General features: G+C 36.4%; 1 protein-coding gene across 1 annotated transcript in view; it reads right to left on the bottom strand.

The window, feature by feature from the left end:
• ADAMTS6 (ADAM metallopeptidase with thrombospondin type 1 motif, 6) overlaps nt 1-21,520 on the bottom strand; it is a 156,669-nt gene that overhangs the window by 20,670 nt on the left and 114,479 nt on the right. Inside the window, exons 15-20 of the mRNA XM_009327284.1 lie at nt 19,095-19,197; nt 17,816-17,949; nt 15,712-15,835; nt 14,397-14,477; nt 10,496-10,659; nt 8,629-8,767 (exon numbers count right to left, since the gene is read on the bottom strand). Of these exons, the coding sequence (XP_009325559.1) occupies nt 8,629-8,767; nt 10,496-10,659; nt 14,397-14,477; nt 15,712-15,835; nt 17,816-17,949; nt 19,095-19,197 (745 nt within the window). The remainder of the gene's footprint in view (nt 1-8,628; nt 8,768-10,495; nt 10,660-14,396; nt 14,478-15,711; nt 15,836-17,815; nt 17,950-19,094; nt 19,198-21,520) is intronic.

Here is a 21,520-nt window from a genome sequence, read left to right as displayed (position 1 = left end):
GTATCAACCCTCAAAATCACTTGCCTCCTCACCTCGAAATCATTAACCATGTTGAGACCAAAGATGCCTAATGCTGGAGTCTTCACACTACTGCAGTACCTAAATCCAGAGTCCAGAGCTTCACTGCTGGGATATCTCCTTTTTGATTACAGCTACACATAACCTTCACAAAATAAGCACTTTAAATCAGTTTGTAAATCATTTCACACATCTGACATCTCAGGTTATCCATAAACATCACAATCATTTTAAAGTAAGCTTTATTTATGAAAAAGATACTGATTAATATAAGACATATGTCTTACAGGTGAGCCAGGTAAACCAATCAGCTTCTTCTATTTGCTCTTCTTTCTACATGTATCTAGATGCCACATTAGACAACAGCAGGTACCACTAGACAGCACAGAAGGCTGCCAGACTGTTTTCCAAGTGTATCCTACATACACAAATCTACATGAACAAGCTAAAAAGAAAACACCATTTTTGAACAGTATTCAACCTCCATTTTTTTGCTAATTTTCAATTTATGTGCTCTAACATGTTGGAAAAAAAAATCATTTTGCTATATAGTTAGGTCCAGTGGAAATTGAGAAACAACTCAAATCATTAGCATGGGGGACCCTCAAGGTCCTGAAGTACGTGCCTCCACAGCCGTTGGTTGATTGTGTTAACATACAGATATTCTCTTTCACATACTCATCCATCATGTATCGAAGATTCTAGAGCTTCACATAAAGGTGTTCCATTTACAGCATTCTCAGCACCTAATATTTGAATTACATGAAATTATATAAAGCTGAAATTCAGTGAGATCTGCACTATAAGGGCAATTAAATAACCTTGGAACACAGGAACTTGGAACATATAACTAGAAGCAACACCCTTCTATTGCTGGGAACCACTCTATGTAATCCCTTTCACAAACTGATCAAGCTCCACTTTAAGCCCAGGTACATTTTTCTGCTCTGAACTTCACACCTGTGACTACTATAAGCATTCCAATTTCCATTCTAGATGCATTAATTGCCAATTTAGTTTTTTAAAGTCAAAATGGTCTTCAAGTTTAAGTAACTTTATTGTGTTAACCAAGTCAACTCTTGCAGCCTCTGTGTTGTTACACCATTCCTTTGGTCAATCTCACAACCCTTCTGTGCATCTGCTCACACCTGCATTTATTACAGCCACAATACAAACTGTGCCCAGTACTCCAGAGGGATTTTACTAATGCCTTATCCAGTGTCATTAATAGTATTAAATAAATACATCCTAAAATAAAATCTGCCTTTATCATGACTGCAACATATCCCAGTCTTCCCCATATGTCTCCTAGCGCTGCACTGTCAGCAAATTTCATCAGAGCTTTCTACTTTTTATGCTGCCATCAGAACAAGAAAAACTGGAAGTCTCGTGAGTCATGTGAAAGGTCTTTAAGAAGCCCACTAGGCTCACTGTCTTTTGGCACAGTAATTTACATTTTAAGCATGCCTCTTGTCTACTAATCTTTTCTAACTCTTTTTTAGGTGTAGGTGACCACAAAACCTTAGAAAGTCTAGATCAATGAATCTACTACGTTTCCTTGGTCTAGAAAATTAGTTATATATTAAAATATGTCTGGCTAGTCAAGGATGATCTATTGTGTTACACTTTGCCACATTTGTCACTTACTTCTAGATCTTTATACTTTTCTTCAAAATTTCAAATCAATTAGTAGTTCAATGTTGTTATTTTTTTTTTCTGTAAGTATATATACACACAGAGTGAGAGATTATTTTCTTCAGTTCTCTACTCCTTTAGTACTATTTTAGTAGAGAAAAGACATATCAATTGCAGCATGAAAGAGAGAGAAAAACGTTTACCAGATTAGGCTCTCTTTTATAATCTCTTCTTTTGGTTCTTGACAAATAAGTGGAAGATCTAAATATCTGAGAAGCTGTGACAAGATGATTCACTTTAAATACTATAATCTAAGCAAACACTGCCGACAGATGAGAATAATTAAAATCAGATCTGACAACCTGAGTAGGAATATTTCTTTTGCAATTTTCTACTCAAACTTCGCCATGACAAGAAATAGTATTTAAAACGTCTAGCCAAACAGCAATGCAAGTAACATGGCACTGCTAGTTGACACAGAATTTAGTTCAGCTCTGACTGATGAATAATAATTTATCCTTTCTATCACAAGCTGCCTTAATTCTCTTGGTGGCTGATAAAACAGGTTGAATATTGCCTTCATAATGGTATTTCCCTCAAATATAACTGCTTAAAAATAATAATTTATACACACTTTAGAATTAAGCATTTTAATGATGCACACCATTCTCACAAATATATTTATGGGATAGCACAGATATTCATGTTATTTTTTCACTGAATTTCCTACTGGCATCAGACACATTTCCTTCTAGGCTTTGGCTAAAAATTGGCAGCCTCAGTAAATTCATTTCTGAGGAGCTATGTAATAAGAAAGTATTCTGAAGTACTATGAATGCAAAGTATCGTTGTGCTCAGTTTTCAAAAAAATTTAAGTCAGACGTGTTATTTATTGAATGTTGGTCAGGTAGCATATCACCTGTAAGACAGTATTCACCACTATTCACGCACACAGTGAAGAAATCCATGCTAGGAGATACCTTAATCCAATTTTAAAATGTTCTGCAGCATCTTGCCACAAAGTATGTAAACTTACATCATTGTTGTCTAATTACAGTGTTATTTAAATTAAAATCTCAGAAACAAAATTCGGATTCTAACTTTAAGACAAGAAAAAGAAATGGAAAAAGCTAGAAGTGCAGTTTTCACCAAGACAACAGCTACAACGTGGTTAAGCCCTGTGGGCCTTGAAAAAATCTTTCTAAATTATCAACTCTTCCCTGAGTATATGGTCTCTCTTGAAATAATCTAAAAAGCACAGCTAAACAAGTTCATTTAAACTCTCAGGGGAATAATTACAAGCAGTTAGACAGAAACACTGCTTTCAAATCTACAGATTTATAGTTTATAATAAAAGACATAAAATGTCCTCATGACTGGTCAATGCAATTCTAATAGAAAACAAAACTCCAGTGGTTTAGTGACCATAATCTCCAGAGAACTGAGATGTTTTGCAGATTTCAGTTTACAAATAGTCTGCATGACTTTCAGCAGCCAAATTTTAAATTACATGGAGCACATTTTATTCCTAAATTAAAACTGCAGGCATGTATAAGCTATATCTATTTTTAAAAGCAATCCCAAAAATTGTGGTTTGCAATTGCAACAGTTAATTATAAAGATGCCAGTACCAATACATAGTGAATCCTGCATCACTAAAACTAGTGCATGCTGGTTAACCCAGACATACTTTCTGAGCTCACTCATCGGATCACAAGATGTTCATCACAGAGCCAAACTTACATTTTTCTTGATGAGGACAAGTTATGTTTTATTTGTCTAAAGACAGTTTCATAATTCATCTGAGGACGTGAAAGAAAAACATAGTAGGCACTACTCTACAAGAGTGATGAGCAGCAAAGAAAACTGGACAGCAATCAATTTACTTATAATAGTATACTGACTGACTATTTAATAAAAAACATGAATATCTAAGACATTTAACGCATCTGGAGATGAACTCTAATAGAATGAATGAAATCAAAACCAATGCTTAGGATACCTGGTAAATTCCAGATAATAAATGCTGTCATTTGTTGCCATTTACTGCTAGAGTTTATTAACCATAGAGGAAATTTTAAAAAGGGGGTTATGCACTTATTGAAGTTTATTTTTAAATGTATACAAAAGTAAAAACACACAGAAGGATTTTTTTTTTCCCCTTCGTTGGATTTTTTTAAACAATACCACCAGCAGTTCGTTTCCTTATTAAGAATATTTATGGATCTGGACAAAGCCATACACTTGCCCTTGGAAAGCTACTAGATAACATATAAGGACAGACAGGCATGAGAGTAAATAAACAACAATTCTGTGACCTGTAAGTGATATATATCACCCCTTCCTATTTTAGCACTTTCTTCTTCCCTTTCCAGCCCTCATTTTGTTGTTTTATTTCCTATTTCTACATATTCTGGTTTTCTCTTTCTCAGACTTTCTTATTAAATAATAAATTAATCGAGTCCTTAAAGAAAATGTTCTGTTGTTGTCACCAATTTTTTCTGAATTCCAGTGAACTGTTCATCCATCCATCCCTTCTGAATTCCCTGTGTTCTCTCCTCTCCCACTCTTCTCTGAATAGATAAACTTGCACTGTACATTCTGGTGTTCTCTGGCATTGTTTTCCTGTAGTCTTGTCCAAGTCTGCCACCAGCTATAAAGATCTGTATGAGATAGTAACAAACTTTTCTTCTGAAACCTCTTGACTCAGAGTAGAACAGTTATCAGTGAACTTCCAGGAAAAGGGGGAATTAATATGGAGAATACATGTAGCTCAGTTTTACATAATATTCCCAGAGAGGAAGAACTAGCTCAGATACTATAAGTTTGTATTTTAAAGAAAAGTTTTTCAATATAGAAATACTGGTTCTAGTGTACAAAAAGAAAAGCTGCAATTCTGGATCTCCAGGGCTAAGAACAGATACTAAGAGATATTAAAAATTAATGAAATTATATTTTTATCCTACATATGAATACATGAAACCAGGAAAATAAGAGAGTTGCCTGTTACCAGGCAAGCCTTTTTAGCTACCTGGTAAATCTGAAGAACCTATTTTTAGCAAAACTTAAGAAAGTACCAAAATAAACCTCAGACTTCGGAGACTTGATTTCTGCTTGGTTCACTGTACAGAACATGATGCTTACTGGCAGAGAAACTATGGAATATTTTGTTCTTTTCTCCTTTAACACGAATGACACTACTAAATACACAGTTTCCAATCTCTCATGAAAGAAAGACTAACTTCCTTCTGCTTTTTAGAGGCAATCTAAACATGTAACTGTTTCACAGACTTTTATTTATCTCCTAGACCACGCTCTGAAGAATACAGGAGAAGAGGAAGTATAATGTCTACTGTGGAAAGAGTCCATTGATTTCAGGTGCCTGGCCGAGTTTTCAGAATACTTTGCTTTACACACACTTCATGCAATGATGAAATTCACTGCATGCTTCAGAGGTCAGACATTCCAGAGAGGTACCCATATAATGATGAACTGGTAATTAAATGCAAGTAACACTAATGTATGCTTTGAGTGGCTCAGTATCACATGAGAACCACACAAGGGAGGCAGGAATGGAATCCAGAGCTCTGGCACCACACTGAGTGGTCGTAAGCAGGAAACCCTCCTCCTCCTCCCTACCATTCCATTTACCATGCCCTTCCTATCCTGCAAAACTGAGACAGGCCCTAGAACAGAGGTCCTGTTTGAAAAGTTAGAGCACTTTTACTGTTCAGATGTGACTTATCAGCGCAGCAGAGATGAACATAATATAGAAGTCCAGTGGAAAAGACAGCACGTTACCATCTAATTAAGATTGTAGGTTGCTCCTAGCTTGCTCTTAGTTTGCTCCTTAGCTCCTGAACTGCTCTAGTTATCCTTCTCCAAGACAAGGCCTACAAGCAGCTCTAAGAACAGCTGAATGCAGTGCATTGCTCTCAAAATACTACGAAGAAGAGACTGAACAAAGATCGGAGACTTCTACAATATACAATACTCCAAAACTATTTAAACTTTGCACTGCCAAAATGCTGCTCTAGCCTTGGTGCTCTACTTCATGACATTCAACACATACCCTCAAGTTCACAATACAGAAACATCACTTTGGTGGGCTGTAATGCAGTTCTCACTTTTTATTTCTTAGATTCTTTGAATTAAAAAACATACATCAAGTAATAACTATGTTTTAAGAGTCACAGGCTTGGTCAAATGGTAGGTAATGCAGATATAGTCAGTCTCATTTAGAGAGAACTAGACTTAAGTAGTGTCGCGTGGAGATGAGCTAGTCTGTGACACAGCCTCAGAGAATGGTCCCTGATCAACTGGTCCCCGTTTCACAGAACAGCCACAACTACAGAAAACAATTTAGGATTTCATAGTCATCCTTAATTCTGTAATTTCCTGGCTTCTAAATACTTGCAAATTTGATGTTCTTTTAAGACAGCTTTTTAAGTGTTACATACACCTAGACAAAAAGACGTAACATTAAAATATAGACATGTTCAGAGATGGACAGAAGTTAAATGCATTGACTGGAATTTAATTTGCCTACAGCTTTTTTGTAAAGCCTATGCTTTGATATAAAAGTATATCTGGCTCTACATCATCTATAGCTTTTCTGGATCAAGATGGAATATCATATGATCAAACCTTGATCAGTCCATGCACTACAGGTGAGCTACACCAACTACAATAAGAGGCAGGAAAATGTTGATGCCTTTAACTTGTTCACAGTCTGTCCCAAAGTCATTATATAATTTTTTTAACCTCATAAATAAAAAATAATTTCCATACTAATATTTCCCACACATGCTTAGTGTCCTTTTCTACTTCCAGTGAGAAATTCTTTAACTGTTTAATATTTTGTTATCCTTTGATGTAGAGCAAAATGTCTCTTCTAAAGACAGAGTTCAACTAAATGGAACTTCAGTAACGGACTTCATAATGAATCCTACAGAAATAAACAAAGCGATGCAGTGGTTTCATTTCAAAGTTTTCTCAACACTTCATATTCATATTAGCCAAATTTTCCAGTTACAGTCTCTGTCTCTACAACCTTTATCTCCCTTTTCTTTTTCCCTGACTCAGCTCCTTTTTAGAATTGTGTCTTCTTTTGGCACATGGTGAAAGGTGTTTCATAAACTGGGGGGGGAATAGCAGGTACTCATATGGAGAAAGTAGATACAGTTTTTAACGTGAATTATAGCTACAATGAAATACTTATTCCCTGAGCACAGAGCTCAGTGAAAATAAGTGACCATAGTATATCCTCATAATAAACTGAAAGAAAGGAGAGAAAAGTGCCTGGTTTAGCCACCATAAGCTACCGAAGAAAATCCTCCCCCCCCCCCCCCCCCAAACTTCCAAAAAAAAAAAAGAATCCAAAAAAAACCCCCCCCCCCCACCTCAAAGTTTCAAATGAATAAAAGCATGCAGTTTTCAGGGATTCACAAATCTTCCCTTGAAAGTTAATTAAGTCAAAATGTTTTAATCTAGACACGTGCCTACTCCTTCAGAGCCAATTATTTTTTCCATTGTCTATTGTCTTACCTGTGAAATGACAATGACCTGCATGACAGAAGATCCATGGCTAAACTCTTGTCTCTACCTAAATCAAAGGGAGTTTTCCCATGACTTCAAAAAGATCATTAACTCATTGCCATCATAAAAATAGGACTTGGCAGTACTTGTAAGGTTCTGATACTTGGAACTGTCTTTTGCTATAAGCTAGGCACTTCCCCTCTTTATACTTCTTTAAAACGTTCGTTTTCCTACCAGACTCACCATGACTAAAATAGTAGTTAAAAAAGCAATCTGCCACCCAGGAAACCAACAAATAAAGATATTGGAGAAAGTTGGCACCTTCCTCTTACTTTGTTTCAAGGCTCTCTCTATTTAGAGGCACAGAAGAGAATTTGCGCTGTCCTTTGTGTATTACATCTGGCTAAGCAAACAGCTGTATTTAAACAGCAAACAACTAATTACAGCCACAGCAGGTTCCAGCAGAAAGATGAGTCAAGATGGTTCTAAATATGAATACCTCCAGTAGCCAGGAAAAAAAAAGGACAAATATTTGGTCCAAAGGTTCTTTAAAAAATATGGTGTCTTCCTCTTGTATGGGCAGCGCACAGTGCGATACAAAACTGAAATTCTGAGGTGGATTTAAAGCGCTCTCTGATATCTTCTGAAACTGAAGTATGTTGGGGAGATGATGCATTCAGTCTCCAGAGAGAAGAAAGAAACTATTCACACCAGCACTTCTACTCACCAGTCCTTGCAGCAGCAATGGTGTTGGCTTTGAAGGAAGCCAACTGTCCTGCTCTCCCAGCCAGAGGTAAAGAATTGCATTGGTGGCCACTAGAGGGAGGATTAGGAATATAGTAAATTGTGGGCAAAAGTCACCCATAATGAATCAGATGGGACAACCTACAAATCCCCCACCGCTGCCAAAGGGCAACAATTCTCAGATACTGCTATGGGCTGGGAAGTATAATCCAGTTGTTATCATCTGCTACAGAGAAGCTGCCAGTATGCATCCTAAACTTTGGTTGCTGGAGGATAGGAGGGCTGACTAGGATCATGTGAAGCATACCTACAAACACACAAAGACACATCCCTTTATTTACAGTTGCCTTATTTGCCTTCTGGTTTTTAACCTCCTTACTTAAAACTTCTGATGTCCTTTATCAAGAAAGCTTCTGTGAAAACCAAACATACCAGCTTCAAGAGAATCTCAGAAGAAGGATCAGCAGACAGAGACACACTATGTCAAGACACATTGTATTTAATAAAAACATCTGAACATATTAAATGTACTTGAAAACAAAATCCGTTGTGATAAAATAAATGTTCTTTCACTAAAATTAAGTTTGAGGCATGTCTGAAAGAAATGTCTTCAATTAGTTACCTAGATAAGTATGTAGTAAAGTGTATCTTGCAATTCAGTTTACCCTGTAGCTTGACTGCCTGGTGTCTTACCTCCAGCACAAGTGGCAGAACATTCTGACCAAGGCAGATGATTCCAAGCAAAGCCAACTTCATTGTCTCCACTGCCAGTACGAGAGATGGGAACATTGAATTTATACCTTATACCCAAATTTTGTTCCTGTAGCAGAATCTGTAGTTGAAAACAACTGGTTATACCATTAAAACAGGCAAGCAGAGGGCAACTACAGTGACATTTAATCTAGGTATGTGTTATGTCCCATAGAAGGGAAAAAAGTAATAAAGGAAGCCATAGTAGTTCTTTTAGGTATTCCCAAAAGAATCTGGACTAACTTTTAAAACATATACAAAAGAAAAGTATTAATGTCTAAGGTGGGCTTTGCCTTTTTCTCCCCCTTAACACAACTTTATAACTTCTGTCAGTTCTTTATTCTTGACATAGCTGTTCTAAAAAGCCAGTTTTCATAAAATTAATGTCTTAATGGAAATTAACTTGACAGCTGAATAATTATGTGGGGTCAAAGTTGGTTTAAGACATTACCGTGTGAACATGCAGCAGTCCTCACTGAAATCTGAGGAGCTACTCACATAGCAGTTATGAACCTAGCTCTGCCCTTGTTTGCACTTCTAGTGACTATAATAATAGTTAATAATAGTAACAGCAACACACTCTTGCTGAGGTCATTGCTTTCCCCTAATGCAATAGCCAACAGCATTAGCTTAGTGGAATCACACCTGTGATTCCTTTAAAGGAATATCAAAACTCTCGCTGCAGCCATATCACTGCAGGTGATACAGATGGAAGTGCAACAATCACCATGAGTTTTTGCCTACCCTCGCTGCTGAACTGCACTTCCACATACCACCTGTCCAACACCAGCCTTTGACTCTCTATCAAACTTTTTCTTTCTGTTGCTAATAATATATATCATGTTAGATGCAGCAATCTGACACATCTTAGAGCTACTTCTCATCCCCTTCTACCTTCTGTGATACTCTGCAGAGGCATATCTGCCTATCTCCATTGGACAAAAGAGCAGAGAACTCTCAGTAAGGAAGTCAGTGGCACTGACTGAATGAGAAAAGGTACTATAATCATTGTGTAACTAATTCTGTATGGACTCTCTAGCTTATCCACACCTACAGCAGAAAAACCAGGATTCAGGTGTTTGAAAATGCTGCCTAAAATGTGAACATCCAGGCAACAATTATTCCATACACAAAAATATCCCGTCTGGCTCAAGCAATCCCTGAACTGCAAATCTGGCACCTGACAATATACTGGGCAAGTATTACCTTGTTCTTATACTCCTCCTCAACATAGTAGTGCAACAGTAGGCTCACTATTGCCCGCTGTCAGAGACAGGGTATCAGGATCCTGGTCACATCTTCTGTTACATTCTCGTATTTTGTATAATCTGTTCAGAGCAATGTATGTCACAGCAACATACTTTAACACAGGTCAAATCAAGATACTTTTGCTGTGGTAAGAGTATATTTCACACTCAGGCCAGGCTTAAAACCACTGACATCTACAGAACTGTCAGGAACTGTCATGCTATATCTCAACACTTCCATGTATCAGCAGTATGCAGAGATACAATATACACCCCATTTACAATTTCAGCTGCGATTATTCCGAACCACATGTAACAGAGATGGGGCATTTTCTGTGAGATTGCCTGGGGCTCTTCTGACTTTATCCCTGTTCATCACAATGTTTGCCAGTCAGTTTTGAAAGGTAAGAAAGCTGTGTTAAAACACAAATGCAAAGTCCCAGCTTGGCAAGCTGTATACTCTTTGAAAACACAACTTATTTTGATTTCATTCATGGCCTTCTCTTTTCTCAGAACACAAATACGTATTTCAAATTTCAGAAATATATTAATTATAACTTTACCATGACTATGAGATTTTCTGAAGTAGGGCCTAGTGCTTCCAAAGACTCTGGTTCATCTGTTGGCCTCTTGTAATGGAAAGCTGTTCCAGCAACATCGAACTTTCTTGGCCAGTCAATAGTCCAGGCACCATTAATATAGTAGTCATCCTCTTCAGATTTTAAAGCTTAAAAAAAAATACAAGCCACCTAAAAATTGGAAGCATCATTTATAATGGAGAAGCCATTGCAAATTAATCTACTAATCTGTTAGAAGTATGTGAGCTTCAGCTCAATATCACTATTTTTTCAAGCAATATAAAGCCTTTTCTTTAGCCCTGGTCAAAATATCCCTCACACATTTTGACAATATTGCCCCTGCAATAATATTCAACATGCAGGTATACTTCGCAGATTTGAATCACTCATGTGCTTTGAGTGAAGAAACTAGCTCTGACACATTCACTTATCTGGAATTCTCAAAGTAATTCAGATTCCTTATTGACTATATAGGTTTTGTATCACAAGAAGGAGATGGTAAAAAAAGTGAGCATAGAACAAGACAAATCGCAAGCAGTACTGTACTAAAAGAAAGGAACAGTACTTCACTATTTATCGAAGTTATGTGGGAATAAGAAATAACTATGTTACAGCTGAACATCAGTATTTTGTTTTTTCAGTGGTCCTATTTCCACATAGCCAAAATTTCTATCCATCCTGCTTTTACAAAATCTAGTTTAATTAAAAGAAGGTCGCAGGGTCTCCCAAAGCTACCGAGACATATTAAAGTCTCCCTTACTGTGGCACTCAATCCCAAACATTTTCTTGTCAGTATGTCTAGTATCTACTAAGAGCGAATTATGAAGTGAATTTTTTATTTATATTATTTGAGACATATGAACAACAAATGAGACATATAAATGAGCACAAGAGAACACACATTCTCATACATGTTTACATAATTAATAATTCTGAAATTATATGGTATCAATTGTATGTATGCTATATACACTTAAACTAATGTATATCCAGAAGCAAAGCAGTTCGTTTTTTACCTGACTGCCAAAGAAAAATGCATTTGCATTCTGTAAATCAATTTACCTAATGTCAGTTGTTATGCATAGGTGAAGGTCACACAGTTGTGAATAGCATTCCAATAATATAATTACATGACAATGATGATGCAGTGGCATAATGCTATTAGCATATGAGACAGAATGAACAAGTTAACGTCCTAATCAAATCATTTATGAGAACTTGAGAATGTAGGAAGCCCACAGAAAATTAGCACACAACACCCTGTTGCATAAGGGGAATATAGGGGAGTATGTCACCCTGGATCAAGCCATTTAAGGGAAGATAACAGCATTACTAAACACACATTTTTTCAGCAGCTCTGAAAACACGCAATTTTGTTGTTGCTGGGTTATTTGTTGGACAGGTCAGTTTAAAATACTGAATTACTTATGCAGCTGCAGAAACGTGCTTTTGCTGTCACAACACTAGGAGTGATACTGGTGCAGAAATGATCAGCTAGAGACAGGGGGAGGGAGGACAGGTGCTGATTGAGCTAACTGAATTGCCAAATGTCTAACTGCAGCATAAATTTGAGGCCATGGCTTACAAAAGAACTGGATCTTAGTTTAAGGAACCATGGGATGTTTGTTGCAAGTTAGTTTGAAAGCCTACTAACCGAAATGAACAAAGACAAAACTTTGAAGCCGCTGTGACAGCTACAGAGGAAGAGGGTTTTATTTTTTCCTTTTTTTGTATACTCCCAAATGGAGAAATTGATTCCTTAGACTGTGGTCACATATTTGGCAGCAGTGCACATAAAACAAAATATAGTAATATGTGTAAATGGTTATTTTCAGCTGAATCTGGTTCATGGTGTGGCCACACAAACAGCTGTCCTGGAAAAACAGAGGGAACTCCATAAAGACAGGGAGGGAGCTGTGAAGTTCACACTGCCACTAAAGAAATATCCATAAAACAATACCCTTGAGGTATGTATTTTAACATAATCAACTCATTTTTAACTACCATTGTGCTAGTGTAGTTCTTTTAAGGGAGCAGACTTATTAGGAACCTTCCTTTCCCCAGAAACTGGTGATCCTAAAATAGTGATCTGGTTCACACTCACAGAACAAAACATCCCATCACAAAATGAAATGGACCTTGTGACTTAGTAAGGTTATCTTTCATTAGGATATAATGGCACTTTTGAAAGTTGGAAACACAAGAAACTAGTGAAGGAGAGGAATCACCCATTTGTGTAGTCAGGGCTTCTGTGGCATGAAGCAAGGTAGTGAGGAGAGAGCCTGAAACTCAGGAACCCCTTGAAATTGTGACAAGCACATAGAAAAAGTGTTTATGTACCACTTTACATTTTTAGATCTGTGGCCAGATTAAATACCAATGAAGTTGTCTGTATTTTTTTTATTTAAGGCAAAAAATTTACATTTTTCATTCATTTTATACAGATGGTGCCAATCTAAATGCTTTTCTACATCACTTCCCTCTGCTTATAAAATAGAGGAATAACAAACTTATTTGTAGTAGCCAAGAGTTACCGTCTTTGTTCTGGTTTTCAGTTGCCCATGGAATAGTTCTTAGCAGAAAACGACCATGATAGGATGCATTGTATGCCTCCCTCCCACCACCTGTTTGAAATGTCAGTATAGTATACATGAGCAAACTTATGTGCAGTATACTTTGACATGGGAGAGGGGCCACGGGGAGTGTGATGCTGAAACAATAGTAAGTACTGTACTGTTGGAGTAGTGGTGTTATTATTGCTGCAGAATGGAGGGAGATTGATTATCTGCTGAATTACAGAAGGGTGGGGGCAGGCAGAAAGAAAAGTAGGCATCCAACAGTAAAAGGTACCATTATTATCAATATAATCAATTTAGATATTGATGTAGCTAGGAGGATAATTGCTGTTCTAACTCACACTTACAGGCATCATAAGTCTTTCCAACATGTTAGCGTTATATATATCAACTACCTGGAGTACAGACTGACAAAAGTAGCCTCATCAGCTGCTGTTCAGCCTAAACAGGTAATAGCTTTTGGTTGTGTTAATCTGTTAGTTTGCTGTACAACTAATCAGCTCTCTAATCTATTTTTGACTAAGAAATGGTTGTTCTTGCACTACTGTGAACTGACTGCTATGCAAATCAGGGTACAGAGACTTTCAGAAATGCATGTTGTCTTGACTTTGATGAAGCCAGATTTGTACATATCAGTATTAAAAAAACAGAAAGCAAATTTAACAGTCTTTAAAGAAAGGAATAATAATCTGCAAATTTGAATTTAATTCTGTGCTTTACAACAGGCTTCCTGAATGATCTCAATTAAGCACCTAGTTTTTCTGCACCTCATTTTCCTTACCTATAAAACAGGGATGGCACCTAGTCCCTACAACAGCAACACAGAAACACTGTGGAATTAATACATTAAATTGCCTTAAGATAAGGAGACAGTATTGTTAGCATTTAAGTAACTATGGCTGTTGGATGAATAATCATTCCAAGAATAAAACTGTGTTTTAAAAAAGTGTAATCCCCCAAGATCAGAGACTTCCCAGATAGAAGACACTACCTTAGAGTGGGACAGTAGATCATTTGAGTGTTCCTCATCCACTTCAGCTCAAGTCTGACACTGTAACTATAGTGAAGTTGACCTGATTTTGCACTGAGTGGACAAGGAGGAATCACATGATGTATTTCATTAGCTCCGTTCAAGAGAATACATCCTAACCAACTGCTGCAGCTGTCTGATCACAACCTAATTTAACAGCTAACAATACCCCCTGCTGCTTGTACCATGTGTATGGTTTGGCCAAACCAGAAAATATACCTTCAAATCACAACATAAACTCCGACTTAATAACAGTCTGCTATCTAAACCATGTTCTTACCAATGTAGTTCTTTGACATTGCCACTTCTCTTATTTCAATGTGCACAGAACCTCTTGGAATTTGAATCACTTCCATATAGCCTATAAGACAAAGGTAAATTTTATTTGTTGTTGTTGTTTATGTTAATCAATATTAGTCATGGAACTAACCATTAATAAATTATTTACTACTAAAAATTAGTATGAGATAAGGGATTCAATGAACATTTTCTTTCATGCGATATAAAGGAAAACTCTTTAAATTTCATACAAAAATTTGAAAGTGATAGCAAGAACTTACCATGTAGTCAGGAATTCCTTTTTTTAAGTGCTAAGAGGGTCTTTTCAACAGTGTATCACACGTAATTAATGTACAAAATGACCTTAGGATCACAGCATAATTCAGGTTGGAGAGGACCTCAGATAGTCATTTAGTCCAACTTCCTGCTACAGGCAGGGTCAGCTAGGAGATCAGACCAAGTTACTCAGCACTTTATCCTGCTGGGTCGTGAAAAACTCCAAGGGTGGAAACTGTACCACCTTTCTGGGCAACCTGATCCAGTGCTGGACTGTCCTCCCAAGAAAAAAGTTTCTCCTTCCATTCGGTCAGCACCTGTCTTGTTTCAATTTATAGCCATTGTCTCTTCTCCCACCATGTACCCATCACTGTGAGGAGCCTGGTTCTGTCTTCTCCATAACCTCCTCATAGGTGTTGGAAGGCTGATACTAGGTCCCCACAAACCTCCTCTTCTCCAGGCTAAGGCCAGTTCTCCCAGCCTCTCCTCAGAGGGGCAAGCGCTCCAGACCCCAATAATCATAGTGGTCCCTCACTGAACTGAACTCACTCCAGTGCATCAATCCTTCTCCTGGATTCAGGAACCCAAAACTGGTAACACTAAGATTGCAACACTAATATTGTCTTTTTTTGAGCTATGCTTTAAACTAATTGCCCATATACATTTCCTGAGTTCTTAATAAGATGAACTTAAGAAACATTTCTGGATTCTTTCTATTCTAAAATTTCATGTATGACTTAATACCAGATTCTATCATACACAACAGTACTCTTACTATACCACCATAACTAAATAATAATATCCCACACACACTTCATTTCAAGTGCATTAAAGACCATGAGAACTAATTGTTCAGTAATGAAACATATTGTTGTATTTGACATAAATCCAAACTAATACAGAAAAAAGAAACAACGAGGCCAAAGGAGTCAAAGTGAATGACCAGCAGCAACGCCATGCTGGAAATCAATGCAGCATTGTTATTTGCTGAAGCATCATCTAAATGCATTGTGCAATAGAATGGACATGTATGTGCATACCTCCTCTGGGCAATGAATCATTGAAGAAACCTTCAATGGCTTCACATGTACTCCCATCTCCTCCACAAACACGGCATCTATCTTCCTTAGCATCAGACCCCAAAATATTATCACAACCTACATGCTGAGAACAGATAAGAACAAATATTTTAACAAGATGATGGTCTTGCACCACTATCTTCATAGTTTTTTTGAAGTGTTTCTCTCAAGTTTGAGATACTCAGTTCTTCTTATCTACTCTGCTTTTGATAGCTGTTACCGTAAGTGGGTTTTCACTCACCAGAGAAAGAAAACAAAAAAGGAGAACAATCCACATTTTGGGTTGTTATGAAATCTTCATTAGTAAGTACTTTGTATTTCTACTGTGACTTTCAGGAAAGGATCTCACAGCATTTTACAAACAATGTAATTATTACAGTTATCAATAAATGATTAGTGATGTTTTTATTTAATATTACAACAGCTAACTATGTTCAATCTATATTGCTTTGTTAAGGTAAACATTTGTTGTGTGTTCCTTAAACATTTATGTAGCATAAATAGTGTTATTGTTCCCAAAGGCATTTACACCTTCATAGACCATATTTCCATATCCTCCAGGCAAAACTTGCAATTATTTTCCTAAGTTTGAATGTAAAGTTTAAATGACTTCACTGTAAGAATGAATGCAGAATGAAACTTAGTGAAAGGCTGAATTACATGCTATATTACATAGGATTCAAAAGCCTTTGGAAAAAAGAGGTGTCTATAACTGATCATAAAAAGTACATTACATTTCTGATTATCTGCTTGAGAAATCCATGTACAGTGAACAATTATTAACTCCCTATAACTTATTGATTCAACCCTATTACAAAGCTAATGGAAATAGAGACAGCTGGATCCTTAAAAAAAAAAAAAAGAGAGAATGAACAAGTAGGATGTAAACAGAATGAACACCTTACCAATTTTTTCCAGGATTTATACAAAAAAGAAGGCAGCTACATAACTTTGTTTACTGTCTAGCAATATTATCTACCATCTTGTAAACAGGTAACATACAGGTCATAAGAGAAGTTAAAATACTCAAAGTTAAAATAATCGACAGTAGTATTATTCTAACCATTTACATTTCGACTTTCTGATTCACCACGACAACAGAGGCCCAACTTTATTACATCGCTCATTCTCAACTTGAGATTTAGTCTGATTATTAGTTTTAAAAGAGTTCTCAAAACTACTAAAATCTTCTTATGTATAAAGTAAACCAGAATTCCACAGGTTATTTCTTGTGCCTTTTTTTTTTGTTCGTTTACTAATACATGGCAAATGCTTTTGATCTTATCATGTTATTCAATAAACATACATCTTCAGCCCTCAATTTAGCAAAAAACTTAAGCATCGGGTTAAACTTTAGTTATGTTGTTGGTTTCAGTGAATTCAAATAATTCTTAGAGTCACCAGCACTGTTCAGATGTCTAGACTTAAATATATAATTAAACACCTTGCTAAACTGAAGCAGCAGTGGGATGTATATAACCAAAACGATAGCACAAACCTCCAATTCTATTCAAATTCATGTAATGCAGTTCTATAGGAATCTTACAAGATAATCAGATTTTTAGTAAATGGCAAATACTTGCATCATTATACACTTTTTCCTAGAACTACAGGGCAATACTGACAACTTTCTGTTTCAATTACATTAACAGCAGAACTGTTTGCAACAGGATGAACTAGTTAGAGAGAAACAGATTAATATGTTCACATTTACTGTTTTTCAGCCACAGTGGTGTTCTAATTGGAATGATGGAACAGGCCTTGTAACATTGCAAGGAATCTGTTCATCTCCTGCTGCCCTTTCCACCGATTCTTCCACAGAAATCATAAAGCAAGAAAAAAGAAGACAAAATGAAGGATTCTACGAATGCCTGTGAGAAGCTACTCAAATTCTAATTTATGCAATACCCTTTTTATCTTTTTGTCTCAATCTTACTCCTTCATTAACAACTTGATCTGTCAACACTCCCATTTCATGTAAGTAACAAACAAGTACCGTAATTAAATGTAGGAGACAGCAGACACAACAAAGTAATCCATAAGTACTTTATAAAACATTTGTAACCTTGCATTCTCCATTGATACAGATATCCAGTGAATCAGCATTGCACTGAGTCCCATCTATTACTGCAGGAGCACGTTCAGTGTAAAAATTATAACCTTCAGCCAAGCAGTTTAATGCACATGGTTTAACCCCACCTGGACAACAAAAACGAATGAAAAAAAACCCAACAGAAATCTTGAAAAGTTAACAATTAGTTAAAAATATATATGCATAAACAGATCTGAAATTTATAATTTTATCTCATACCTGACACATATAATGTATACACTTTATTTAACTTCCCTTTATTGATTTCTGTACTTGACTCTTCTTTCTTGCAAAAAAGATTATTTTGCATAGTAAGATATGGCAAGGTTGGCTGGCTCCATAATGATTCCATTATGTTAACACAACCCTAATGATTATTGAACAATTTAGAACAGTAAGGATACCACTTCACCATTTGAAAAACAAGAGTAACAAAAGAATGTAGTGCTAGAAGTATATCAGGGTAAATTTCAAAACCAACATCAGACTATTTCAATTAGGAATTTAGTCCTATTGAATTACAGTACAGCTCAGACCGCGTGATCACAATGATCCTTTTTAGGCTTTTATCTAAAAAACGAAGAGTAAAACCATTCAAGTCAATAAAATACAAAACCACAAGAGGTAACATGGACCTATTCACTCAGAGTTTAGAACAGGAAAAAACGAAATAATAAAAGGGCAACCTACAAAGTTTGAACAACAACAGAAACATAACTAAACTTGATTAAACTGTCTCGAAGAGAAAAAGAAATTACAGCCCTCTTCCCTGCTGCAAAATACCCTTTTATTGCATAGTACAATTATTTGTAACTCAATTATTGAAGTAGTCATTAGAGACTCTTATAAATGCTTTTACTCCTTTCTCCTTTTCCTCATATTCTGACCTTAAGAAAGGAAAACTTATTGTGAGATTTTTTTATACTGAACTCATCACTGTAGCATGAAAAGAACTTACAGATCACCTACGGAATCTCTAATTCTATTGCAACTGCAAGTGGAGAAGGGCTCCATATTTTTAAAGCGGAGTCCCTACAACGATGCTCACTCCCCTTCACAGTAAAACAAAGCTCCACCAGAATAGAGATGGCTATTCTGCAACATTTTCAGCAATTGACAAAAGTACAAGCTTAGCAAACTTAGCTCATTATATTTTAATCAAGACATTGTATTTACAAACATTACTCTCTATATAACATTTATATAATTTTGAAGACTTCACACGTAACATTTTTGCAAAGCTAACCATTACCTCCAGTGTAGGGTTTCCAGTTATAATACTTTCCCCGGAAAGGCATATTGTCAAAATCCGCACATTGCTTTTCTCGAAAATCACGGGCCCCTGAAGGACACGGCTAAAATAATAATGACAGAAAAAGGTTAATTTCTTCCAAATATCAACATAAAAGTAAATGTTTATATGCTTATATTGCAAACATAATCATGCAAGAGACTAGGAGGTGGTTCCCTGCTTTATCTTGTGGCTCTGATTCTGAAACTTGCTTTATTGCTTTACGGTTGAAGTGTCTATTTTGCAATCTTAGGCTGGCATGAAGTAACTGAAGTAATTTAAACAAAGGTAAGTGTTACATAACAGTTTCCATAAAACTGAACAATCAGAATCACATCAAACTATGCTTCATAATCAATCCATCAGCTACCTCCTTATAAACACACATTAAAAACAGCGGAAAAATTTTAAACAAAATCATTTTGGTAAGAACTGTAGACTCAGTTATACTGTACTAAGCAGCTGTACTGAGACATGTTATTAAGACATCAACAAAAAAATTAATACACTTCTTAGAGAGCTGTATCACCTCTGCTTACTTGTAGCCTTGACAAAAGCATTGTGTTAAGGCTGAGAATGAGAACACATATCAAGTCTGGCTCTGATTTTTACCAGTCTCCAAGAGTGAAGAAATAAAAACTGCTTTCATTTAATTTTTCATTACTTTGCATTACCAATCACAAAACTGTAAAGTATCTTTTTACTTGGAATAAGGGTAGACGTAAGTGAAATTCATCTCAGAAAGAATTATAGAAGAACAGAATTCTTTGCTATTTCTCACATTTTTCATCAGCAGTTCCAAAATAGTAATGACAGCTAATCTTAAATATACCCAGAACTTAGATAGCACATTAAACATTGTTATCCATGTGTAAGTACCTGCTGAAATTGCAAGCTTCATCAGACAAAGTATTTGAAATACAGATTAAAATAATTTTTAGACTGAAAAAGAAAAGAATTTGTTTGACAGAAATCAGAGGTCTTAATAAATATTACTATTTTATGAGCAATGGAAGAGTCCATTTTATGGCTGGTTTACTTGTCTTCCTATGTGTCTAAGCCAGTTAGCACTGTTCAGAAATCTGAAATGCATTCAAATGAAAGGGTCTCTATAAACGTGAATGATAAAAATTTACTGCACAATGCAAATATTAACATAATAATTATGATTCTCAGTGTAAATTAATCAGACTTTTATAACAGCCAGTCCATTGCAATATGATTCAGAAACTAGAAAATTTTTCTCCTATTTTGAAGCTGTTGTGATAGAAATTAAAATAGTGGACATTAGACAGTACTTAAATTTTAAATTTTCTCTATAAATCACTATTATCTCCTTCTAATTAAAAATACATTTCTGAATACAATATATTTACTGGTAAAAAAAATAGTAGTGTAACTACTTTAACTCAATAATCCTTCAGATGATAACAGTGAGAATAAAAAATAACTATGGAAATAAAATAATAAGAATTTAAAAAATTTTTTTAAATAGTAACACAAATTAAATTTGCCTCTTTGCATCATATTCTCCAAGCAGTAGAAGGATCACTCTTGACCCACCTCAAAGCTTGAGTCCAAATCTCTCTGCTACTGGTCAGTACACCCTATTCTTCAGTCCCACTTGCTTAGGTACTAATTTACATGGCTGGTATTTTAACTGCACCAAGTTCCCCTTACAAGTTAATTAAATAAATCCTTTTTCTAAATAGTTATACTAGGATGAAACAATAAAACACGAAGATTAGTAAAGAAGGATCAGGACTTCCATATTTGTACTCTTAAAAAAAATTCTCGCAATCTGATCTTTTGAGATGTAGTCTTACTTCTCGTTTGAATGGTGATCTTCGATGTGTTTTGAGGCAGCAATATCACTTCATAAATGATCTGGATAACGGGGAAGAGTATACCCTCAACAAGTTCAGGGGAACAGAGGGCCCTATATGCTGACCGGACCCATCCTACAGGGAAGTCTGCTGCCTCCCTGAGGCCCGGGTCAGAGACATTACTAGGAAACTCCCTGGTCTGGTACGGCCTTCGGACTACTACCCACTGTTGGTTATACAGGCTGGCAGCGATGGGGTTCCAGAGAGAAGTCTAGAAGTGATCAAAAGGGACTTCAGGGCACTGGGGCGACTGGTTGAAGGATCAGGAACACGGGTAGTGTTTTCCTCAATCCCTACAGTGGCAGGGAAGGACACTGGAAGGAACAGGAAAACGCACCTGATCAACATGTGGCTCAGGGGCTGGTGCCGTCGGAGGAGTTTTGGCTTTTTTGGTCATGGGGAGGTTTACACGGCACCGGGCCTGCTGGCGACAGATGGAGTTCAGCTGTCTCACAGGGGGAAAAGGATCCTCACTCATGAAATGGCGGGGCTCGTCAAGAG

The sequence above is a fragment of the Pygoscelis adeliae genome, unplaced genomic scaffold (assembly GCF_000699105.1).
Source record: "Pygoscelis adeliae isolate BGI_AS28 unplaced genomic scaffold, ASM69910v1 Scaffold26, whole genome shotgun sequence".
Lineage (NCBI taxonomy): Eukaryota > Metazoa > Chordata > Aves > Sphenisciformes > Spheniscidae > Pygoscelis > Pygoscelis adeliae.
This window is presented reverse-complemented; position numbering and strand designations above follow the sequence as displayed.